Source organism: Mobula birostris, chromosome 5, assembly GCF_030028105.1.
Source record: "Mobula birostris isolate sMobBir1 chromosome 5, sMobBir1.hap1, whole genome shotgun sequence".
Classification (NCBI taxonomy): Eukaryota; Metazoa; Chordata; class Chondrichthyes; order Myliobatiformes; family Myliobatidae; genus Mobula; species Mobula birostris.
This window is the reverse complement of record NC_092374.1, coordinates 82986649-83013508: the sequence shown is the minus strand read 5'-3', so window position 1 is coordinate 83013508 and position 26860 is coordinate 82986649. Positions and strand designations below refer to the sequence as shown.

The 26860-nt window shown below is 41.5% G+C and overlaps 1 protein-coding gene across 1 annotated transcript in view; it reads right to left on the bottom strand.

Moving 5' to 3' along the window:
- Window positions 1-26860, bottom strand: part of LOC140197807 (misshapen-like kinase 1) — a 352270-nt gene that overhangs the window by 173299 nt on the left and 152111 nt on the right. Inside the window, exon 3 of the mRNA XM_072258270.1 lies at window positions 4756-4812. Within this exon, the coding sequence (XP_072114371.1) occupies window positions 4756-4812 (57 nt within the window). The remainder of the gene's footprint in view (window positions 1-4755; window positions 4813-26860) is intronic.

Below are 26860 nucleotides of genomic sequence, written 5' to 3'. Positions count from 1 at the left end.
TGTGCAAATGTCTTAGGCACACTAGCTATATATACGTGCCTAAGACTTTGCACAGTACTGTACATGGATAGGAAAGGTTTAGAGCAAGAGTTCCCAACCTGGGGTCAATGGGCCCCTCTGTTAATGAAAGGGGTCCATGACATTAAAAAGGTTGGGAACCCCTGGTTTAGAGAGACATGGGTGATACAGAGGCAATGAGACAAGCTTAGATAGCCACGTTGGTTCTTAAGAGTCATAGAGCCCCTGTGGCCCATCTAGTCCACGCCAAATTATTCAAACTGCCTACTCCCATCAATCTGCACTGGGACCATGGCCCTCCAGATCCCTACCATCCACGTATCTATCAAACTTGAACGCTGAAATCAAGCTTGCATGGATCACTTGTGTTGGCATCTTGTTCCACATTCTCATGACTCTCCGAATGAGGATGCTTTCCCTCATGTTCCCCTTAAACTTTTCACCTTTCACTCTTAACCCATGACCTCTTGTTTTAGTCCTACCAACCTCAGTGGAAAAAGCCTCATTACCCTATCTATACCCCTCATAATTTTGTATACCTCTATCAATTCTCCTTGCAATATTCTATGTTCCAAGGAATAAAGACCTAATCTATTCAATCTTTCTTTAAAACTCAGATGCTCATGACCCAGAAACATCCTGGTAAATTTTCTCTGTACTTTTTCAACCTTGTTTACAACTTCCCAGAAGGTAGGTGACCAAAACTGAACACGCTGAGGATGGGCTGGGCAGAAGAGCTGTTTCCATGCTGTATAACTCCATGAAACAGATTAAAGGAGACAATCTGTCTGCAGCAGACTGTGGGCAATCGAGGAAACAGGAATTTTAAAGGTTAACACTTCAGATTTACACATAGAATGCTTTGACTCCTTCAGCATGATGGTGTGCAGATCAAAGAAAACAGAAAACCAAGGCTAATGAAGGTCAGGATTTTTAAGGAAAATAAAAGACCAAATTATTGAGTACAAATCAATGGCTCTATTCAAAAAATAGTTTTTTAAAAATGGCCAAGTAAAGGTTACAGGGGAATTTCCTGAGAATGTTGTGTGTTATAATTGGCAAACTGGTAACTGAAGCCCTGCAAACAGAGGGTGAAGAATTTATTTTCGGTCTCAATTCCATTTTTTTTCCAGATGCATTTCTGGTTCTGATGCAAATTTTCACACCAGTTAACAGCAAGTGCTTTTTAAAAAAAAATTAAAATCTCTGCGAACAGCCATTTCTACCCATTGAGGAGCTCAGATTGTACTTTGCAAATGGCAAGCAGGAACAATAGCACACTGATGAACACCCACACCAAAATGTGGGTGTTAATCAGAGACTAGAATCCTGTTTGCTATCTTTTCAAAAAAAAACAAACATAACTGGCAATCCACAGAAAGGGTCAAGTTTACTTTCCAGAGAATTCCAGGTGTAATTTGTATTTTTAATTTCATTTTAAAATGTCTTATTTCTGTCAGAATGTCTGGCCTTTTCCCCTGACATGGGGGGGGAACTACAATCAGTGGTCATGGGTTAAGGGTGAAAGGGGAACATGATGGGAAATCTCTTCACTCAGAGGGTGGTGAGAGTGTAGAACAGGCTGTCATCACAAGTGGTGCATGCGAGCTCCACTTTAACGTTCAAGATAAGTTTAGATAGGTAGGGGTCTGGGGGACTATGGTCCCAGTGCAGATTGATGGGAGTAAGCCATTTAAATGGATTTGGTATGGACTAGATGGACTGAAGGACTGTACTGTATTTTTCTGTGACTAAGTCTACATATGCACAGCACAATTTTGTTATTTAAAACATAGAACTCTGTAGTATATTACAGGCCTATTAGCCCACAATGTTGTGCAGACCATGTAACCTGCTCTAGAAACTGCCTAGAATTTCCTTACCACATAGCCCTCTATTTTTCTAAGCTCCATGTACCTAGCCAAGAGTCTCTTAAAAGGCTCTGTTGTATCCTTTACCTTTACCACCGTCGCTAGCAATGCATTCCACACACCCACCACTCTGTGTGAAAAACTTACCTCTGACATCTCCCTTGTACCTACTTCCAAGCACCTTAAAACTATGCCCCCTTCTGTTAGCCATTTCAGCCCTGGGGAAAAGCCTCTGGCTATCCATATGATCGATGTCTCTCATCATCTTATACACCTCTATCAGGTCACCTCTCACCCTCCATTGTTTCAAGGAGAGAAGGCCAAGTTCACTCAACCTATTCTTATAATGCATGCTCTCTAATCCAGACAACAATCTTTTAATTCTCCTCTGCACTCTCTATATAGTATCCACATCCTTCCTGTAATGAGGTGACCAGAACTGAACACAGTACTCTCCGCAGGTCTAAGGTCTTATGTACCTCACAACTCTTGAGTTTAATCCCACAGTTGATGAAGGCAATCACACCATAAGCCTTCTTAACAATACTGTCAATCTGCACAGCAGCTGAGTGTCCTAAGGACATGGACTCAAAGATCTCTCTGATCCTCCACACTGTCCAGAGTCTTACCACTAATATTATATTCTGTCTTTCAATTTGACCTACCAAAATGATCCTCACACTTCCTCAACCAGGTCATTTATAAAAATCACAAACAGAATGGGTGCCAGAACAGACCCCTGTGGAACACCACTGATCACCGTCCTCCATGCAGAATATGAACCATCTACAACCACCCTTTGCCTTCTGTGGGCAAGACAATTCTGGATCTACAAAGCAAGATCTCCTTGGATCCCATGCCTCCTTACTTTTTGAGTGAACCTGGCATGGGGAACCTTATCAAATGCCTTACTAAAATCCATATACACTACATCCACTGCTCTACCTTCAATGTATTTTGTTACATTCTCAAATAATTCAATCAGACTCATCAGGCAAGACCTGCCATTGACAAAGCCATGCTGACTATCCCTAATCAGATTATGTCTCTCCAAATGCTCATAAATCCTGCCTCTCAGGATCTTCTCAACAGCCGAAATAAGACTCACTGGTCTATAATTTCCTGGGTTATCTCTACTCCTTTTCTTAAAAAAAAGGGTAACAACATTTTCAAACTTTCAATCCTCTGGTTCTTCTCCCATCCCTATTGATGATGCAAGAATCATTGCCAGAGACTCAGCAATCTGCTCCCTCACTTCCCACAGTAGCCTGGGGTATATCTTGTTTGGTTTATCAGATTTGAAGGTTATAGGTTCAACACCCAGTCCAGACTGGAGGAGGAATCCCAGGATGACAATTAAAAGTGTACTGAAAGTGTTCTAGTACCAACTGGAATGCAGACTACCAAAATTAAGGGTCTCTGCTAAACTAACCTTTCAGGTCAGGGAACATGCTGCATCACAAGTCATACAGCAGGGAAACAGGCCAGTCGGCACATTGAATGTACGCCAATCACCGTTCATACTAATTCCACTTTACCATCTCTCCATATTCCTATTAACTCTTTCCCGCAGCACCTACTCACAGATGAGGGGCAATTTAAAGGGGCAAATTACAAGCGTGTATTTTCTCAAATCTCATACAGCTATAAATACAAGACCACCAAGATTACTAAACTGGTGAGAACACATCTGGAGTATTACCACAACCTTGTCATTGGGTTTGGAGGCCTGCATGCCCCAGTGACCCCGGAAAGCTATGTTGGTTGGAGTCAGGACATTATGCTTTGGCTCACGATAGGATCACCCATGCCAAATTGGTCAAAGGATAGAGGCTAGACCAAGAGTGGTCCACTGGTCTTCCAGGTTCACGGGGTGCACCTCAGGTCTAACACCCTGACTGGTAAAACAAAACTGTTACAGAAACAGCAATGAAGAATCCTTCTAGATCTGATTGTGATGGTGTTTGAGCCTCCATCAGGGACTTGCATGACTAACAGTAGTGAAAACTGAGAGGAAATTAATGACATGATGAAAGAAGCCCAGAGATGAAGGATCTAAAAGCCAGTGGCATGACGGGCAGTAAATATACACATGTATACAACAAAACAAATACATTCTTCAGGGGCCGAAGTGCACAACACAATGGTTATAGTCACACACTGCACATATCGTTATGATCCCACACAATCACAAAATAATATTAGCATGTTCCTGAGTGACATGGCCTGAAGACAGACAGCTGACATAAAGGGCGAGGTACATGTTTAAGTAAGATAGTATAACGTTCCTGACACTATTATAAAAAAACAAGCAGTTGTGTATATATCTGCTCCTGTGTTTATTGAAGAAAATCCTGAACACCACCAGAGATGGAGGACCCTTCATTGTTCCCCTAAACGGCAGTGGTGTAATGGGATGCAAGACAGGACATCCACAGTATTGCACATAATATTGTTCTTTTTATACAAGGATACTCATTCAGGGGCAGTAGTGCAGAAAAGGATTACAAGACAAATGCAAGATTGGACAGGCTATCCACTTCAAGATCGGATTGGTAGTAAGGTAAAACCATAGGAGATACAAGGCACTCCATCCTCTGCTAGCCTACATGTCCCTCTTAAGCTAGATACACAACTGATAACTCTCCTCAGCTTCATAGCTAAATCTTGATAAAAATCCAAATCTTGATTTCTTTATTTTAATAATTTCCAAGCTCCTATGTAATATTTAAAAATTTTCTAAATAAGTTGTATTAAAATTTAAATGGAAATTTAAGTAAAAAGTTCTTATCATGCTCAACTTTCAGAAATACTATTCCTAACATCACTTTAGGCAGTAACTACAATAACCAAAGGCTTTCCATACCTCTGTAACATCCATAACTTTGATGGCGGCCAGCTGCCCTGTTTTGACATGGCGGCCCTAGATGAAGGAGAGAAAAAAAAACACATCAGCATTTCTATTAATGGAATTATCAACTTAGAATAACCAAGTTGTACATTATACTGGGTGGGGGGGAAAAAAAGGAGCAACTTTTCAACCTCAGATCTATTTGGAACGTGGTCACGGTCTAAAGAAACCATTTACTTTGACATAATGCATCCTCATAAATACTACATCCAATAGGAATTAATGCATGGATATGCTGCAAAATAATTACCACTACAAAATGCACAACAGCTAATGAGTTTTTTAAAAAAAATTGAGATGCAGTACAGAGTAGAACCTTTCGGCCTTACAAGCTGCATTGCCCAGCAATCCCCCAATTTAACCCTAGCCTAATCATGGGACAATTTACAATGACCAATTAAACTACCAACTGGTATGTCTTTGGACTGTGGGAGGAAGTCAGACCACCTGGAGCAAACCCATGTAGTCACGGGGCGAACATACAAACCCCTTACAAAAAGCAGCGAAAATTGAACCCAGGTTGCCTGCACTGCAGAGCATTGTGCTTAGCACTGCACTAGCATGCTAAAGATGGTGTCAGGCTTGCACAGGACTTTAAGCTGACAGCCTTTTATACAGGAAACCATGAAGAAACTATGAACACAACATCTTTTATAAAAGCAGGCTGATTCCTCCCAGAAATTGCCGTGATTATTACACAAATTCATCATAATCACTTCAGGCCACACACTCTCCAGAGGTATTACCCAATTATCGCTACTCATGCAATGAACAGCAATAAGCAAGTGGAAAATAATTGCATTCTATTTTGAGCACACATGTGCATAAGGATGTAGACACTGGATGATTTTTTTAAAAGAAGGAATGTGTAAAATTGGTAATTTAGCCAGTTTTGCTCACGCTGCTTTATTTTATCTGAAAACAGCAATTCTGGCAAATTAGTTCAATAAAGCCCACATTATTATTTGGAATATAGTTTTGCAGCTGTAGTAACAGATCAAGGACACATGAACATGAAAGTGCATCTTTTACAGGAGTATGCATAGTTTCTACAGTAAAACAGTCTCTTTTGTTGCCCACGTGGAACAGCATCATATCTGTTGCATATGATTTTACCGCTGATTCTTGATTTTTTCCAAAGCAAGCTAATTGGCACAAAAGACAAATCTCTATTCAAATACAGAACACACGAAGAAAGAATTCTCTCTTCCTCTCCCCCCCCCCTTCCTTCTAACCAGAGTCAACAACCTTCAACAGTAGACTTAATTGTAGAGCCTACACTGTTGGATTGGACCCATACTTCATTGGATCACAGCCATTTTTCCCCTTCTGATAAGCCAAAGCTCAGCTCAAATGTACAGTGGTTAGAAGAGAAGTCATCATTAAGTAGCAATCTTGTCTTTCAAAATGCTGAAAATTACACTAGGGAGGACCACAGTGAGAAGAAGATCTCATTAGGTATTAAGGCAGGCAATCTGCTGGGTATGGTGGTAGAGGTTTACTATAGAGACGTTTAGATAGGGAACATGGATGTGAGGAAGATGGAGGGATATGGACATTGTGTGGAGTGATTAGTGTTTGGGTGTTTTTGATTTGCTTTTTAGTTAGTTTGGCACAACATTATGGGCCAAAGGGCCTGTTCCTGTGCTGTATTATTCTATGTTCTATCTGCATAATGATTTCAACTCAGCAGGTGCGAACAAAGAGAAAAACCATGGAAATCTCAGATTTTTTGGAAACTGCAAAGGATATGCTGGAGAGTGAGATGGCCAATAACAATTAATGCCAAAAGTAAAGCAAAAGTCACAAGTTTTTCCATTTCAAAGTTCAAAGTAAATTTTATTATCAAAGTACATATGTCACCACATACAACCTAGAGATTCATTTTCCTGTGGGCACACTCAGCAAATCTATAGAATAGTAGCTGTAACAGGATCAATGAAAGATCAACCAGAGTACAGAAGACAAGAAACTGCAAATGTAAATATTAATAAATAGCAATAAACAATGAGGACATGAGATAGTGAAATAAAGCGTCCTTGAAAGTGAGATAAATTGGTTGTGGGAACGTCTCAATGATGGGGCATATGAGTGTAGTTATCCCCTTTTATTCAAGAGCCTGATGGTTGAGGGGTAGTAACAGTTCTTGAATGTAAAGGTGTGAAAAACTCAGTTAAGAAATATAATAAATGGGATTAAATGTTTGTTGTATTAAGTTTCCAGAGGAATAACCTGGAGATGTGGACGAACAATTCAGCTGATGACAGCTCTGGAATCACCTTAAAACAGCTTGTTCACTGATGCCCTTCAAAATAGTAAATCTGTTCTTATGCTATATGCAACTCTGGGCCTACAGCTGTTAGTTACCTAGCAAGCCATCCAGTTGTATCACAAGAAAAACGATGAAACCAAATGGGGTCAGCCAAGCATTGACACAGACACCCAATTTAGACTTGTGGTGGGGGGGGGGGTGTCTATGACTATACACAAGTGTATTTCATGTGGTTGTATTTTACTGATATTCTATATGGGCTTGTTGTCTTGTATGTCCGAGGACTGGCCCTCAAGTCACGGTGTTGCCTGCAGTGTGCTGGGGTGGGGGTGCTGTGGCATTCAGGCTGGAGGAGACAGGATCTGTTGTGGTGGACTGTGGATTGATGGTGCTAATTTTTTTTTACTTTTATTGAGTGACTGTGATATTATTTATGCTTTTGTCTTGTGTGTGCTTTGTGCTGTGTGTGACTGTTGGTACTAGGTTTTGCACCTTGACCCTGGAGTAACACTATCTCATTTAGCTGTGTTCATGAGTATTCATATATGGTTGAATGATAATGAAACTTGAATTGAAACAAACAGCTGTTCCAGTAAATCTCGCAGTGTCCTGCTCACAAGTACTGAGGGATCTGTGCGCTAATTGGGAGAGGAATCTCAGACATCAAGCAATATACATACATAACTCGAACAACGTACCAGACAACTGAGTCACAATTTCTAAGTGCAGTCTTCCACTGGCAGAACTGACACACCAGGGTACACAAGCAAGCAACAAAATTAGAAACTTGCAGCATTCAATCCTGACTTCCTGAAGATACATGGTCAGAGACTAGCACCACTTATCATCTACCATAGATGTCCATTATGCCACGTTTTGGGAACACCACCACTGACCAAATATGGCAAGTCTTTAAGTCCACCACTGCCAGTCAGAGGCTGTGGTAAGTAATAAGACAACCAAAGGATAAATCTGATCACCTTCATCTCACCATTTTATCTGTGCACAATGCCACTGCAATTATGTGTGTATTGATTACAATGGCAGAAGTAATGACATAAAGATATGTTGTATGCAATGCCTGACCTTCACTTTAGAAAATCCTGTCAGATTAGTCAGCTGAAATTTTGGCATCCATAAGGCAATGGGCCATCAACAGAAATGATTACCATCGCCATTCGCAACCCCGAATGATATTTCATTCAGTATACGCTTACTATCAAGCTGTTCAATCCTGGTTCAATGAATGCACAAGGCAAACTGGGAAAAGCATCAGATGTACCCACAAATTAGATGCCAATTCAATAAAAATCTAGCGCAGAACGAGCTTCCTTCAGCACCTTATAAAGTAGCCATTGAGTGTATGTTTGCAGTCTTCTGCTGTTGTAGCCCATCCACCTCAAGGTTTGATGTGCTGTGCATTCTGAGATGCTCTTCTGCACACCACCATTGTAACACATGGTTACTTGAGTTCCTGTTACCTTCCTGTTAGCTTGAACCTGTTTGGCCATTCTCCTCCGACCTCTCTCATTGCCCACAGAACTGCTACTCACTGAATGTTTTTAGCTTTTCGCACCATTCTCTGTAAACTGTGTTAGGTGTGAAAATACAGGAGACCAGTAGTTTCTGAGATACTCAAACCACTCAGTCTGGCACCAACAATCATTCCATGGTCAAATCACTTAGATCACATTTCTTCCCCATTCTGATGTCTGAACAACAATTAAACCTCCTGACCATGTCAGCATGCTTTATGCATTGAGCTTCTGCCACATGATAGGCTGAACAAGGTGTACAGGAGTACCTAATAAAGTGGCTACTGAGTGAATACGCAAACTAGCAAAAATGGCATGCAGAGGTAAGTAATCCCACTTAAGAGTTCAAAGCTTTGTATATCTCACTGTGAATGATGGCTGATAATTAAACACTCAGCAGGTGTAGACGAATCCAAGATGATTTTCATCCAAAATTTTGGCAGGGCTCAGCATGAAAGTGCTGAACAGAAAGCTTGAATATATCCACATCAAGGACCCAACCATCTAGGCCAGGGGTCCCCAACCTTTAGCGCACCACGGACCAGTTTAATATTGACGATATTCTTGCCAACCGGGAGGGGGGTTCAAAGTCAACAGTACGTGACAGGAAATGAAGAAAGGTGCAGCTGACTCATATCATTTCATATCGCCAAATCATATCATTTCCGCGCAGCCCGGTGCTTAGGGACCACTGATCTAGGCATGTTCTCTTTTTGCTGCTGCCATTGGGGTAGCGATAGGGCTGGTGCGCTCCATTGGGGGGGGGGGGTGGGGGGGTGGCGGCACAGCGTCCAGGCTGCAGTTGGTGAAACCACCTCCCCCACGAGGGTTTGATGCCACAGGTTTTGGACTCTTATCACGTGGTTATGATACTATTTGTGCTGTGTGAGATGGTTGATTGATAATTAAGTTTGAATTCAATTGGAGGCACAGGACCTTAGGTCCCACACCACCAGGTTCAGGAACAGTTACTATCCTTCAACCATCTGGCTGCTGAAACACTGGATAACTTCACTCACCTCAATACTGAACTGATTCCACAACCTATGGACTAATTTTCAGGGACTCTACAACTCATGTTCTCAGTATTATTTATTTACTTGTTATTAATTTGTTTTATTTTTGTATTTGCACAGTTTGTCTTTATGAGTGGCGGAATGGAGATACCTCTCTTATGAAGGAGGTGTAAAGCATTCCTTCCTCCCGCTGGCCTTCAGGTCACCCTTGGGCAAGGTGTAGCACCTGCTTAGCTAACCCCCACCCCTCTGAATCAGGGTCACGGGAGCCATGGGAGCGGGTGGTGGGTGGTCGTATGAGCAGCCGGCGCATATCACAAGCCCTGGTTATGTGACAACTGATGCCAGGCAAACAATCTCTGAAGAGTATTGATAATGACTGGAGGTCACCCATCTTGTAAAGACACTGCCCAGAAGCAGCAATGGCAAACCACTTCTGTAGAAAAACATGCCAAGAACTGTGATCATGAGACCATGATAGCCCACATCATACAACATGGCACATAATGAGGATGATGTCTTCATTTACACATTGGTTGTTTGCCAGTCTTTCTTTAGTGTGTAGTTTTTATTTTGATTCTATCTCATTTTTTGTTCTACTGTGTGTGCCTGCAAGAAAATGAATTGCATGGTAGTATATGGTGACAAAAACTGTTTGTTATTTGATAATAAGTTTACTTTGAACTGTTCCCAGCCAGAAGTGCTGAATGGATGTGGCCCAGCCCTGTCATGGGATTTCCAACAGTAACAAAAGCCAGTTGGATTCTCTCCAGTTAAGAGCACTGGACAAGGCAAAGATAATGAGACCAGATAATATCCAAGCTATGGAAGCTTTCCCAGCCACTAGCGTCCATTAGGCAATGTGTAAGTTGGTCCATTTGGTGGCTATGCAATGGTGCTAAAGGGGATGGTTGAGAGCTTCATGCTACTGAGTGCAAGTATAATTTGCCCTGGTCCATCAATGAGATGCTGTGCCAAGAGTACACATCCTTACTACGTATACTTCTACTTCCAATGCCAAGAAAAGTTGACATGTCTCTGATGACTCTCAGCAACTTAAAAACAAGTGCACCATAGAAAGCATCCTGTTCAGACGCATCATGGCTTAGTATGGCAACTGCTCCACAAGAGAAATTTCACTGTATATGGTACATGTGACACATTTAAACTAACTCTACCTCCAAACTGCTTAGTTGTGTCTTGTCCACAAAAAGCAGAACTAATTCCAAAGCAATTAATCACTTAACCCACCTGCTCTCAAACAAGGAGTTATAATAGTATGATGAAGCATGACTTACTCACCAAACAAGCCTGATTGGACAAAGACCAGTCCAATTCACACCTCACTACAACCTTGGATCTAATATGAGCCACAGGTGATGTGAGTGATTGGCCCTAATGATTAATGCAATATTTGACCAAGGTAGGCTTCTAATTGCTTTGGTAAAACTGAAGTCAATGTGCATCAAAGAGGAAGATTGCTGTGCAAAGGAAATGACTGTGGTTGTTGTAAGTCTTTCATCCCAGCCACAAGATATCACCACAGGAAGCTCTTCAGGGAAGGGTTCTTCAACTTGAGCTGCTTATGATTGCATAATGTTCAATTTCTTACAAAGCTCCTCAGCAAAGAATGATATCCCCAAACATGGGCTGATAGTGATATCACAAAACTACAACAGGTGTAATGGCCATTTCTAACAAGAGTCTAAATTTGACATTCAACAGCACTAGATTACAGAGTTCCTTGTCAACATCTTGGAGTTCATCACTGACTACAACCAGACAAGCCACATGAATACTTTGGATACAAGAGTAGTCTGTGGTTAATAACTGACTTCCTCACACCAAAAAGAACCTTTATATTATATGTTTACCTGCACAAGTGCAGTTTCATCAATATTGAAGCTCAACACAACACACAAAACCCTGTTCGACATTGATAATGTAATATGCCACAGGGTTGTTTCCCTTGTTTGGGGGTGAGCCAAGTAGAGTGGGAGCTGTGTAGGACTTCACCTCAAGCTGAGGGCTTGCTTGCTGTTGCAGTCCAGGTGAGGAGATGCCAGAGGTGTAGTGTGGCACCTATGCTCGGTTGGTGGCTGGCCTCTCCCTTCAGTGCTGCCCTCCAGCGTTTGACTGGTGGGATGACAGGCTGGATTGCCCAGAACTGTACCATCAATTTACAGGACACGTCACTCAGGGTCTTGGTCTATATATGTTTTTTTTTGCATGACTGTTCTTTTTGCTCACAATTTTGAATGTGCGAACGCTGTTTCATTCAGCTGTATCCATGTATGGTTGAATGATAATTAAACTTGATTTGATTTGATTTTACTTTGCAGATTATTCAACACCCCAAACACTTCATCTCTGCACCAGGACAGAAGATGGCATTTACGTGGACTTTAGTAAAGCCTTTAACAAGGTCCCACATGAGAGACTAATTCAAAATGGACAGGGTCAGAGTTGAGAGACAGGCTAGTTTGGCTTGTTTCTCCACAAGGTTTGCTCGAATCAGTGCTGGACTGAAGCTGTAGCCTGCAACTAGTGGACTTATGAATCGACAGTAGTGATGCCTGCCATTGTGAACTTCAGTTCCAAATGCTATTTGTTTGCTATTATTGTATACACAATTTATTTTTCTTACTTTCTCTGCACAATGGGTGTTTGAGAGTCTTCTCTTTTTAATGGGTTCTATTGGGGTTCTTTATTTCGTGGCTGCCTGAAAGCAGACAAATCTCAAGGTTGTATAAAGTATACATACTTTGAATTTTGTATTTTGAAGTTTGAAAAGGTCAGGGCCCCGTGGATCTAGGGCAAATTGGTACACTGGATATAAATCAGCAGCGGAAGCAGGCCACAGCGATGAGGTTTCTTGCAGATTAGTAACGCTTGTTTAAATGGAGAGATTTATGGACGTTCAGACTCATTCCGACAGCCCAATCAGTGACAGGGGCAGGCCACAGTGACGAGGTTTCTCACAGGTCGGTGATGCTTGCTTAAAAGTACAGAAAGGACAAGCAGGGTGGCCATTGTTGGGAATAGGCCAGTGGTGGCAGTAGAGTGTCAGGCTTTGGTTCAAAGGAGGCTCTGGCTCAAAAGAAGGATTGGCTCTAGATAAGCTTCTGTTCAAGTTCCCTTTTTCCCCTCTCTTACTGTACCTTGTGTAGTAAATGGCTGTTGTGTGTTCTTCATGCCGGATGTTGGAATCCTGGGAGTCCCCGAGTCTCCCAGGGAACATCTGCATGAAGTGCATCCAGCTGCAGCTCCTTGAAGACTGTGTTAGGGATTTGGAGCAGCAGCTAGATGAACTTCAGCTTGCATGGGAGAGTAAGGAGATAATTGATCAGAGTTACAGGGAAGTGGTCAGCCCAAAGTTGCAGGAGGCAAGTAGCTGGGTGACTATCAGGAAAAATGGAAATATGAATAGGCAGTTAGAGCAGAGCACCCCTGTGGCCATTCCCCTCAATAATAAGTATATCGTTTTGGATACTTTTGTGGGGGATGACCTCCCAGAGGAATGCCATGGAGACTGGGTTATTGCCACTGTCTGTGGTGCAGAAGGGAATGAGGGAGAAGGGGGGGAGCAGTAGTGATAGGAGACTCAATAGTCAGGGGAACAGACAGGAGATTTTGTAGAAATGAACATTGTCTCCCAGGTGCCAGGGTCAGGGACGTCTTGGATAGCATCCACAACATTTTGGAGAGGGAGGGAGAGCAGCCAGATGTCTTAGTACATATTGGTACCAATGATGTAGGAAGGAAAAGCAAAGAGGTCCTGAAAAGAGAATTTAGAGGTAGGTAGAGCGCTGAAAAGTAGGACCTCCTGGGTAGCAATTTCTGGACTGCTTCCTGTGCCACGCGCCAGTGAGGGTAAAAACAGGATGACTTGGCAGATAAATGCATGGTTGATAAGCTGATGCAGGGGGCAAGGCTTCAGGTTCTTAGATCATTGGGATCTCCTGGGGGATGGGGGTGGGGGTATGACCAATTCAAAAGTGACAGGTTACACCTGAACCCCAGGGGGATCAATATTCTCACAGGCAGGTTTGTTAGAGCCACTGGGGAGGGTTTAATCTAATTTGGCAGGGGGAGTGGGAACCGGAGTGAAGGGACTCAGGATGGGACAGACGGTATAAAAGCAATCGTGCAAGATAGCGTGCAATCATACTATCAGGAAGGGCAGGCAGATGATGGTACATAATTGCAGGCAGCAGTGTGAGTATCAGTGCATTAGGGATGCAGAATCAAAAAGGATAGCAAATAAAGTACTCAAAGTGTTATATTTCGATGTATGGAATAAAAAATAAGGTTGATTATCTTGTTGCACTATTATAAATTGTCGGCTATGATGCTGCGGCCATCACTGAATCGTGGCTGAAGGATGGTTGTAGGTGGGGGTTGAATGTCCAAGGTTACATGTTATATCGGAGGGATAGGAAGGGCAGCAGAGGGGATAGTGTGGCTCTGCTGGTAGAGAATGGCATTAAATCAGTCGAAAGATGTGACATAGGACCGGAAGATGTTGAATCCTTGTGGGTTGAGTTAAAAAAACTGCAAGGGTAAAAGGATCCTGATGGCAGTTATATTCTGGCTTCCCAACAGTAGCTGGGATGTGGACCACAGATAACAACAGGAAATAGAAAAGGTGTGTCAAAAGGGCAATGTTACGATATTCATGGGAGATTTCAATATGTAGTTTGAATCAGATTGGAAATGGATCTCAAGAGAGTGTTTGTTGAATGCCTACGAGATGGCTTTTTAGAGCAGTTTGTCATTGAGCCTACTAGGGGATCAGCTATATAGAATTAGGGAGCTAAAGGTAAAAGAACCCTTAGAAGGCAGTGATCACAAAATGATTTGAGTTTAACTTGAAATTATAGTGGTATGAGAGAAGAATTAGCCAAAGTAAATTTGAAGGAGATGCTGGTAGGGATGACAGCAGAGCAGCAATGGTATGAGTTTCTAGGAAATATGAGGAATGTGCAGGATAGATATATTCCAAAAATGAAGAAATACTCAAATGGCAAAATAATACAACTGTAGCTGACAACGGAAGTCAAAGCTAATATAAAAGCAAAAGAGGGCTTATGACAAAGCAAAAATTAGTGGGAAGACAAGAGGATTGGGAAGCTTTTAAAACCCTACAGAGCAACTAAAAGAATCATTAAGAGGGAAAAGAAGAAATATGAAAGCAAGCTAGCAAACAATATCAAAGTGGTCAGTAAAAGCTTTTCAGGTATGTAAAAAAAAATAAAAGTGAGATGAGAGTTGATAGAGGACTGCTAGAAAATGACGGGGGCCAAGGAGATGACAGATGAACTAAATGAGTATTTTGCATTAGTCTTCACTATGGAAGACACTAGCAGTATGCCAGATGTTGAAAAGTGTGAGGCAAGAGAAGTGTGCAGTTACTATTATAAGGGAGGTGGTGTTCAAAAAGCTGAAAGACTTAAGGGTACATAAGTCACCCAGACCAGATGAACTGCACCCTAGGGTTCTGAAAGTTGCAGTGTTAGAGATTGTGGAGGCATTAGTAATAATCTTTCAAAAATCATTGGACTCTGGCATAGTGCCAGAGGACTGGAAAATTGCACAAAGGAAATTATAGACTAGTTAACCTGACCTCAGTGGTTGGGAAGATGTTGCAGTCAATTGTTAAGGATGAGGTTATACAGTACTTGGTAACACAGGACAAGATAGGACAAAGTCAGTATGGTTTCCTTAAGCAAAAATCTTGCCTGATGAACTTGTTCGAATTGAGATTACATGTAGGATAGATAAAGGGGATGAGTGGATGTTGCATATATCTGGACTTTCAGAAGGTCTTTGACAAGGTGCCACACGAGGCTGCTTAGCAAGTTAAGACCCCATGGTATTACAGGAAAGTTACTGGCATGGTTAGAGCATGGGTTGATTGGTAGGAGGCAGTGACTGTCAGTGACTAGTGGTGTTCCGCAGGGGTCGATATGGTGCTGGGAGGACTGCTTCTTTTCATGCTGTATATCAGTGATTTAGATGATGGAATAGATGGCTTTGTTGCCAAGTTTGCAGATGATATGAAGACCGATGGAGGGGCAGGTAGTGTTGAGGAAACAGGCTGCAGGAGGACTTAGACAGATTAGGAGAATGGGCAATAGGGTGGCAAATGAAATACAATGTAAGAAAATGCATGGTCATGCACATTTGTAGAAGAAAGAAATGTGCAGACTATTTTCTAAGTGGGGAGAGAATTCAAAAATCTGAGGTGCAAAAGGACTTAGGAGTCCTTGTGCAGAGCACCCTAAAGGTTAACTTGCAGGTAGAGTCTGTGGTGATGAAGGCAAATGGAATGTTAGCATCCACTTCAAAAGGTTTAAAATGTAAGAGCAGGGATGTGATGCTGAGGCTTTATAAGATATTGGTGAGGTCTCAACTTGAGTATTGTGAACAGCTTTGGGCCCCTAATCTAAGAAAAGATGTGTTGGCATTGGAGAGGGTTCAGAGGAGGTTCACAAGGATGATTCCAAGAATGAAAGGGTTCTCATATAAGGAACGCTCGATACCCCTGGGTCTGTACTCACTGGAATTTAGAGGGATGAGGAGGGATCTCATTGAAACTTTTCAAATGTTGAAAGGCCTTGGAAGAGTAGATGTGGAAAGGGTGTTTCCCATGGTGTGGAAGCCTAGGACAAGAGGGCACAGACTCAGGATAAAGGGACATCCATTTAATACAGGGATGCGTAGAAATTTCTTCAACCAGAGGGTGGTGAACTTGCGTGATTTATTACCACAGGCAGCTGTGGAGGCCAGATCTTTGGGTGTATATAAGGCAGAGCTTGATAGGTTCTTGATTGGACACAGCATCAAAGGTTATGGGGAGATGGGCGGGGAGTGGGGCTGAGGAGGGGAAAAAAGGATCAACCATGATTAAATGGTAGAACAGACTCAATGGGCCAAATGGCTGAACTCTGTTCCTATGTCTTACAGTCTAAATGAGGCATGACAAAAGAAGAGAGAAGGCAATGGTAGAGGATGATTTTTTTTTTGTGGCTAGACTGTGACTAGTGATACCCTACAAGGATTGGTGCTGGGGGTTTTGATGTTTGTTATATACATGAGTGACTTGGATGTGAGCAGCATGACCAGTAGGCTTGCACTTGACACAAAGATCAGGGTGTTGATGGTGTGGGAGGTAGTCTCAGGCTACAGAGATAAATACTTTGGTGAAAATGGTAGATGAAGTTTAATCAAGACAATGCAATGCAATGTCTTTGGAAGCACTAATTAGGTAGAACATACACATGAACAGGAGGGACTTAGGGAGCATTAAGGAACAGAGGGACCTCTGAGTATAACCCATTGACACAAGTATACACCTCCAATGCCACATTCAAGTTTGCTGATGGCAACACTGTTATTGGCCAAATCAAAGGTGATGAATCAGCATACAGCACGGAGAATGAAAACCCGACTGAGTGGCATCAATACAACAACCTCTTACTCAATGTCAGCAAGACCAAAGAGCTTCAGGGGAGGAAACCAGAGGTCCTTGAGCCAGTCATCATCAGAGGATCAGAGGTGGAAAGGGTTAGCAACTTTAAATTCTTAGGCGTTATTATTTCAGAGGATCTGTCCTGGGCCCAGCACACAACTACAAAGAAAGCACAGTAGTGCCTCTATTTCCTTAGGAGTTTGCGGAGATTTAGCATCTAAAACTTTGACCAACCCATAGATGTGTAATGGAGAGTATATTGACTGGCTGCATCACATCTGATATGGAAACACCAATGCCCTTGAAAAGAAAATCCTATGAAAAGTTGTGGATAAAGCCTTCTCAATTAGTGAGCACACCTACATGAAAAGCTGTTGCAGAAAAGCAGTATCCATCATCAAGGACCCCCACCAACCAGGACATGCCATCAGGAAGGTGGTACAGGAGTCTCAGCACTCACACCACCAGATTCGGGAACAGTTATTACTCCTCAACCTTCAGGCTCTTGAACCAAAGAGGATAAATTCACTCAACTTCACTTACCCAATCATCAGAACGTTTTCATTACCAGAAGACTTACTTTCAAGGACTCCTGATCATATTCTTGATATTTGTTTTTTTTCTATTTGTACAGTTCGTTGTTTCTACACTGTGGTTGAACGCTCGAGTCGGTCTTTCATTGATTCTGTTATGGTTATTCTATAGATTTATTCAGTATGACAAGAAAATGAATCTCAGGGTTCATATGCTAACATATGCACTTTGATAATAGAATTTACTTTTAACTTTTATTGATCCTTGAAGGTGGTAATGTACATAGTTCAAGTGGTTAAGAATTCATATTGGAAAGTCACCTTTATTAGCCGGCATTGAATACCAAACATTGTCACATAGAAGTAAAGAAGCAAGGAGGTTAAGCTGCAACTTTATAAAACCTTGGTCAGTCCTCAGCTGGAGTACTGTAGGTAGTTCTGGTCACCAAGGAAAAGAGAGGGGAGGGACACAGGAGCCTCAGATCCCACATCAAAAGTTCAGAAACAGTTACCAGCCTACAACCATCAGGCTCCTGAACCAATGTGGACTCATTCACCTCAACTATGAAATGACACCTGTGGACTCACTTTCAAGGACTCCACAACTCATGCTTACAGTATTATTTATATTTTATACGACCAATTTGTCTTTTGCACATTTGTCAGTCTTTCTGTTTAGCTTTTCATTAATTCTATTGAATTTCTTCATTTTCCTGTGAATGCCTGCAAGAAAATAAATCTCAAAGTAGTAGATGATGACATATATATGCATTTTGATAATAAATTTACTTGTATGTGACAATGCTGGAGAGGGTGCAGAGGAGATCTATGAGAGCATGTGCCTGAATGGAGAAGTTCGGTTATCAGGAGATAATTTCTAGTTATCTTGCAAATTTCTACAGCATTCTGACTGGCTACATTACCATCTGGTATGGGATTGGGGGGCTACTGCACAGGATTGAAATAAGCTGCAGAAATTTGTGAACTCAGCTCCATCATGAGCAGTAGCCTCCTCAGCATCTGGGACATCGAGGAACGATCCCTCAAAAAGGAGACATCCATCATTAAGGACCCTTCCACCACCACCCAGGACATGCCATCTTCACTGCCACCATCAGGGAGGTGGTACAGAAGCCTGAAAGCACACACTCAATGATTCTTCCCCTCTGACAACTGATTTCTGAATGGACACTGAACCCATGAACTCTACCTCACTATTTTTTTTTCTTTATGCACTAATTATTTAATTTAACTTTTTAAATATATACTTACTGTAATTTACAGTTTTAATGTATTGCAATGTACTGCTGCTGCCCAACAAATTTCACAATATATGCTGGTGACATTAGATCTGATTCTGAGACTGGAGAAGCTTGGTATGTTCGCCCAAGCACAAAGGAGGCAAGATAGGAAATGCTTAAAGTGAATAAAATTATGGCAGAAGTAATTTTCCATATCAGAGGTATTTTTATTGGGAGATATTGTTTAGGATAAAGGGGAGAAGTGGAAAAGAAGAACATTCTTCACCTAGAGTGGCGAGTACCCATAATGCACTACGAGAGGTTGAAGCTGGCTTGAACAATTGACCTATTTCTATGCTGAACATATCTGAGATCCTATCACTGTTACGCCATGCCATCTACCAAGTACACTAAAGTTGCTCACCTAGACTACTAACCACCCTCCAATCCTCCCCAAGGCAGCCAGCAGTCACACTAGACCACCACCTGCAGGTTCCCCTCCAAAAGGCATACTATCCTATTTAGAATATTAGTACCACCACCTACATCCCAAAACAGTTTCAAAACACACTGAAAAAATAAACTTATTTTTTTTCCAGCAATAGGTAGGGAATCCAGGATTCACTCAGGTCAGGCAGCAAGCTATGGCAGAGAATGAAACAGAGTTAACGTCTTAGCTTGATGGTGTTCACCCTGGATTTTTAATTTTCAAATGCTCAGTTCAGAGAAACAATAAAGTAATAAAGCGCTAGGATATGAGTCACGATAGTGAAGTGAAAGAGCACTGAAATCAAACAACACAGCTTTTAAAATATTTTTCACATTCTAAACAGAACATTGTGATAGGAATATGAATCCAAGTCAGTATTTCTGCATGACAGGCCATTTTAAAACAGTAGTGACACTGCTGGTGATTCTTGATTGTGATTCTTTTCCATTTTCAGTCTCAGAACCGAATTCCAGAGGGCAAGTGAGAGCGATTATTCTCCACCACAGCCGGAATTCAATCGAATGCAGTACAAAGGAAACCCAGTCACTGAAAGTAAACAGGATTTAGGCAGGGAGGGGAGATGAGCAGCTCCCTGGTAGCTGTGGCCATAGAAAGCTACAGCAAAATAAGAGAAAGGGGCTGCTGTGTTAGCTAACATCTAAGTCTTGAGGAAAAAAAATAAAATTTGGTCAGTGTCTTTGTTGCAAACATTAAAATATTTTTATGCAGTATTAAAGGTGAAATGTTTCAGGGAATATCAGGGGAAATTTCTTCACTCAGAGGGGTTATGAGCACGTGGAACGAACTGCCAGTTCAAGCGGTGGACGTGGGTTGACTTCAATCTTTAAGTTTTCGATTGGTACATGGATGATGAAGGGCTATGGTCCTGGTGCAGGTTGGCATGATTAAATAGTTTGGCATAGACTAGATAGACCAAAGGGCCTGTTTCTATACTGTACTTTTCTATGATTCTAACTCCTCTCTCCCCACAGATGCTGCTCGATCTGCTGATTCCACCAATAGGTTGCTTGTTGTTCAATAATCCAGCAACTACAGTCTCTTGTGTCAACATATAGGAGGGAGTTTGAAAATTGTTGCTTCATTCTTTACATTATTAAGGGCCAATAACATCATGTAGGATCCCACCCACCCTGTTCATGGACTGTTTGTCCCACTCCCAACAGAGAGGAGGCTATGTAGCATTCATGCCAGAACCACCAAACTCAAAAACAGTTACCTTCCCCAAGCAGTAAGGATGATTAACACCTCCACCAACTAACTCCACTAGTACTTTATTATTTCCTGTCAGTCACCTTAAATATAGCCTAGTGTCACTTTATGGATATATTATCAATGTATATCAGCTATCTTAAGTATTCACATTTATTGTGTTCTTTATCTTGTATTTTGCACTGGATTCAGAGTAACAAGTACTTTGTTCTCTTTACACCTATGTACAGGAAATGATATTAAGCAATCTTGGATCTTGGAAATGACACTTGAAAAATACTTTTTTTTAAATCTCAGATGTCAAGCACTGCAAGTTGTAAAAATAGCTACACATTAGTAGCACAAGTGTTGATCCGGTTCCAGATTCAAAGGTGGCTAATTGTAATTCCAAAGTCCGTCACTCCAGAATGAATTAAGAAAAACTTTCAGGTGTTTGATTTTCAGTTCAGTGATGAGGAAATGAGGAGTACTCTTTCCTTCAGTGGGAATTGGCAATCCTGTCCAGCAGAATGGTCTGTTAACCATAAGGACTTTCCTTTTTGAGATTACAAACTAACCGCTTCAAATGGAACAAGCTGTCTGAAAATTTATGGCTCTCCTATCTGTAGACTTGAACAGCAGAATTAATGTAATTTTCAAGAACATTTATTTGGGAATGAAAGGGTTATCGTATGAAGAATGTCTAGCAGCTCTTGGGCTGTATTCCCTGGAGTTCATGAAAATGACAGGGGGATCTCATAGAAACATACCAAATGTTAAAAGGCCTGAACAGATTAGATATGGCAAAGTTATTTCCCATGGTAGGGAAGTCTAGGACAAGAGGGCACGACTTCAGGATTGAAAGACATCCATTTAGGACAGAGATGCAGAGAAATTACTTTAGTTAGAGGGTGGTAAATCAGTGGAAGTTGTTGCCGTGAGTAGCTGTGACTGGGTGCATTTAAGGCAGAGATAGATAGGTTCTTAATTAGCCAGGGGATCAAAGGGTATGGGGAGAAAGCAGGGGAGTGGGGATGACTGGAAGAGTTAGATCAGCCCATGATTGAATGGCAGAGCAGACTCAATGGGCCGAATGGCCTACTTTTGCTCCTATATCTTATAGTCTTATGGACTCTCCTCTACCTTTCTCATCTATCTTTTTTTGGAAAAAAACGTAACACCACAAAGGGTTTATAAAAAGTTTACTTCATCGAGATTCGATGGCTTCTTGTGCTCGCTTGATTTTTCATTAGGAGCTATCCATGCAATGTTTTAATTCATTTTCTCCTTCTAACCTACTTCCTCCTGAGCATGCATCTCATGATTAAGCATACCAGCGAAGGTGGGGGGAGGAGGAGGAGGATAGTTGGAAGGTGATAGGTGAAACCAGGTGTGCACGACAGCTAAGGACTGGAGAGGAAGGAATCTGTTAAGAGAGGAGAGTGGAATATGGGAGAAAGGGAAGGAGGAGGGAGAGGTGGTAGGCAGGTGAGAAGAGGTAAGAGGTCAGGCTGGGGAATGGGAGGAAATATTTTTGTTACTGGAAGGAGAAATTGATATTCATGCCATCAGGTTGGAGGTTACCCAGATGGAATACATGGTGTTGGTCCTCCACCCTAACGGTGGCCTCCTCAAGGATGGAGCACGTCCATTCCCACTGCTAAAAGCGGAACTTCATGGTGGTCAAATATTTTAATTCTGATTTCCATTCCAACATGTCAGTCCATGGCCTCCCCTTGTACTCCATCTGGGTAGCCTCCAACCTGATGGAATGAATACCGACTTCTCCTTCTGGTGAGAAAGAAAATTCCCTCCTCTCCCCCTATTCACCACTCTGGGCTCTTGCCTCTTCTCACCTACCTACAACCTCCCTCTGGTCCCTTCTTCCTTCCCTTTCACCCATGGTCTATTTTCCTCTCCTATCAGATTCCTTCCTCTCCAGCCCTTTATCTTGCCCATCCACCTGACTTCACCCATCGCCTTCTAGCTATCCTCCTTCCCCTCCCCACCTTTTTATTCTAACACCTTTCCCTCTTCTTTTCCAATCCTGAAGAAGGGTCTCAGCCCAAACATAGACTGTTTATTCATTTCCATGGGTGCTGCCCAACTTGCTGAGTTCCTCCAGCATTTTCTGTGCTGCAGTCTTAGTAATATGGTTAATCTATGATATGAAATTGAGCCAATGATATGAAAGGGTCAATAATAATGCCTAAATTCTTTACCTCTGGCTTGATTTCGAAAGCCAGAAGATCAAGTTTATTTCTAAGTATCATTTTTTTATTGCTACCAATAACCAAAATTTCTGTTTTTTTTTCTTATTTAGTTTAAGGAACTCATTTAGATGTGGTTCAGTTGTAACAATTAAGAGAAGTTTGGATAGATACATGCATGGTAGGGGTATGGAGGGCTATGACCTGGTGCAGGTTGATGGGACCAGGAAGAATAACAGCTCGGCATGGACTAGATAGACCAAAGGGATCTGGTCCTGTGTTGTACTGCTCTATGATTATGACTAATGCAAGTATCTTCCTGACATCCCAAGCCATGGTGGAAAATCTAATACCACTCCTTTCACTGACCAAAACCCACCACAAGGCCAATGACTCCTAGTTAACTTTGTCCCACCTAGCATCCTGGAAGAACTCCATTCAGTTGCTGTATAACCTGATGTGCTGTAGATATATTGCTTCTAAGTGAAAGATTATTTCTAAACTGGGTCATGGTACATTTTAGAGCAGATTAAACTAAAAATACCACTAATGTCCTGATACTGAGCATCAATTAGGAAGGTAATACTTGTTCAGAGGATGACTGGAGGGTTACCAAATCTTAATACCAGGCTGTTATCAAAACAAAGGACTCATTACAGCATCATGCAAGTCTATTCACAAAACACACTTTATAAACTGAGCACTGGGGAACAATTAAAAAGATTAAATATAAACCAACTGGAGGTGGAGAAGAACAACCACAATTATGTGGAAGCAGCCAAAATATTGTTCATATAACAAATTCTGTTCAAAATTCTTGCAGATTTGATGACTCAAACACCTTCAGAATTGAGGGTATTGAAATACTCATTCTCAAGAAGCCCCGCCTCCAAAGGCACTCATAGACACAGCATGTCCAGTAGTCAAATCAAATCATCAAGTTTAATTAACATTCAAACCATAGATACAGCTGGATGAGACAGCGTTCCTCACCAAGATGCAAAACATCCAAAATAGCAAGCAAAGATTCAAAAATAGTGAGTAACATGAATATCGAGCAAAGAAGCATATCCACTTGAAAAAAAGCATAGTCCATGACCTTGAGTGACAATGTCTAGCAGTCGATGGTACATTCTTCTGGCAGTGTACAGACGCACACAATCCAGCCTATCATCCCACTGCTCGAACACGTAAATGAAGACAACTGATAATCAAAAATGCCGAGGAAGATTTTGAGTAACATTAGGACACAAGCCAAGCTCACCTTATGCTTATGAAAAGCAAACTTCATACGCAACCTTTTAGAGCCTGGGCATCAGAAGGTATTTGATAGATCGTTAACTGTCTGTTTATAAAATGCAAAAAAAAATGGAGTCACACATATGCATAATGTGATAATCAGAACTGTGGGGAAGATATTCCCTAGTTCACCAAGATGGATCGGATGTTTTGGTGAAGACCATTATATTTTCCTAATGAAGGGTCTCAGCTTGAAACATTGAATCTTTATTCCTCTCCAAAGATGCTAACTGACCTGCTGAGTTCCTCCACCACTTTAAGTGTGTTATATTTTACATTATTCTGAGGACAAATGCAATGTTGCTCATCACCTCATGTGAACAAGTACATCTCCTGAAACTCAACTCTCCTTCATTGTGCATTTGAAGAGATTGCCAAAACTAGTCTATGGAGCTTCAGCTTCAGAACTGGATGTAACTCAGAGAACCATGGCAACCATACCTTGAATATGTGAACACAAAAGTCAAACTCTGACTGACTTGGGCTAATGATAATACAGACAAAGACCCGTGCTAAGGTGAAAACAAAAGGATGATTATGTTAACTGAGAATTAAATGGGATATGTGTAATAGAGAATATAATGACTGACTGCATCACAGCCTGGTATAGAAACAGAAATATCCAACAAAAAGTAGTGGACATGGCACAGGCAATCATGGGTAAAACCCTCCCCACCACTGAACAAGTCTACTCAAAGCATTGTCACAGGAAAGCAGCATCCATCATCAGGGACCCACACCACCCAGGACATGCTCTCTTCTCACTGCTACTATACGGAAGCCTCAGGACTCACACCAACAGGTTCAGGAACAGTTACTATCCCTCAACCATTAGGCTCTCAAACCAAAGGGGATAACTTCACTCAACTTCAATTGCCCTGTCATTGAAATGTTCCAACAACCTATAGACTCACTTTCAAGGATTCTTCATCTCACAATATTTATTGCTTATATATTTTTATCGTTTCTTCTTTTGCATTTTCAGTTTGTTATCTTCTCCACTCTGGTTGAACACCCCAGTTGGGAAATCTTTCATTGACTCTGCTATGGCTATAATTCTATACACCGAGTATGTCCACAAGAAAATTAATCTCAGTGTTGTATATGGTGACATATATACACTTTGATAATAACATTTACTTTGAACTTTTTCCCAGAAACAGACCATTCAGTCGAACCAATCCATGCCAGAGTCTCTGTTCCTCCCAAGCCTGCTCCCATCTTTCCTCATCAAAATATGCCAGGATAATCTGTCATCCCTCTCTTGCAGGATTTTCCAACCTCTGATTAAAATGCATCTACTCAGCTTTCTTCAACTACCCATTCATGCTGATCAAGGTGCCTATCTAAGCTAGTACCATTTGCCCATGTTTCACCCATATCCCTCCAAACTAGGGGTTCCCAACCTTTAATGCCATGGACCCCTACCATTAACCTAGGGGTCCGTGGAACCCAGGATGGGAACCACTACTCTAATCTAAACATTTCCTAATACTATCTGTTACCCCCTAGGTTCCAAATTCCACCTTCCCAGTACTCTTGAGTAACAACAACAAGATAAAGATTAGATTTATTTGTCACATGTACATCGAAACAGTGAAGTGCACTGTTTTGAGTCCAATCAGATCAGCGAAAATTGTGTTGGACTACCAGCAAGTGTCATGTTTCTGGCACTAACGTAGCTGCTCATTAACACACTAACCCTAAACGTACGTCTTTGGAATGTGGGAGTAATAGCGTCTGCCGAATTCCACATTGGAATTCTTGGCATTTATCTTGTCTTTAGTTATGCTTTTCCCCACTGTATTCACTCTATTGGAACCACTCACAATATTAAAGATCTTCAATGCATCGTCCCTCAGCATTTTGATAATTCCAAGTGCAAAGTAAATTATCAAAGTACATATGTCACCATATACAACACCAAGATTCATTTTCTTGCGAGCATACTCAATAAATCCAATAACCATAATAGAACCAAGGAACAACTGCACCAACCTGGGTGTTCAACCAATGTACAAAAGACAATAAGCAGTGCAAATTCAAAAAGATAATAAATAAACAATAAATATGGAGATGAAGAGTCCTTGAAAGTTATTCCATAGGTTGTGGGAACATTTCAATGACAGGGCCGGTGAAGTTGAGTGAAGAAACTGATGGTTGAGGGATAATAACCGTATTGCCCCTGAACTTGGCGGTGAGAGTCCAGGGATGACTAAGCAGGTGCTATACCTTGCCCAAGGGTGATCTGTAGACTAGCGGACAGAAGCAGCGTCTTATACCTCCTTTGGTAGAAAGATATCTCCAGCCCACCATCCAACCATTCATAATATCCCCCTGTAATTTGTTGCCATCTTTCTCAGTAGCAACTATCCCTTCAAATATATAATCTGCAATGTTAGAAATGGTAATCTGTTTAAATTATGAAAGGCAGTGGCCGCAGCACATTGTTGCGAATCACTACTGCCCACCTTTTTCAGCTGGAAATAGCTCCCATTTGTTGCTTTGTCAAGAGGTAGCTAATAATCTATTTTTCTTATCTGTTGATTACGTACTCTGACCTAATTATTTAATCCATTGTAAGTCCCTTACATGTCTTTTGAAAATCTAAATTGTATTTACTGTATCATTGTTTACTGTTACTTCCTCAAAACAAATTAGTCAAGATTTTCTTGTTTTAAATGCATGTTGATTACTCATCATATTGCTTCTCATCTCCAGATGCTTCATTCGTCTCTCCTTTTATCGGACTTTCATGATTTCTCTCAGCATTGAAGTTAA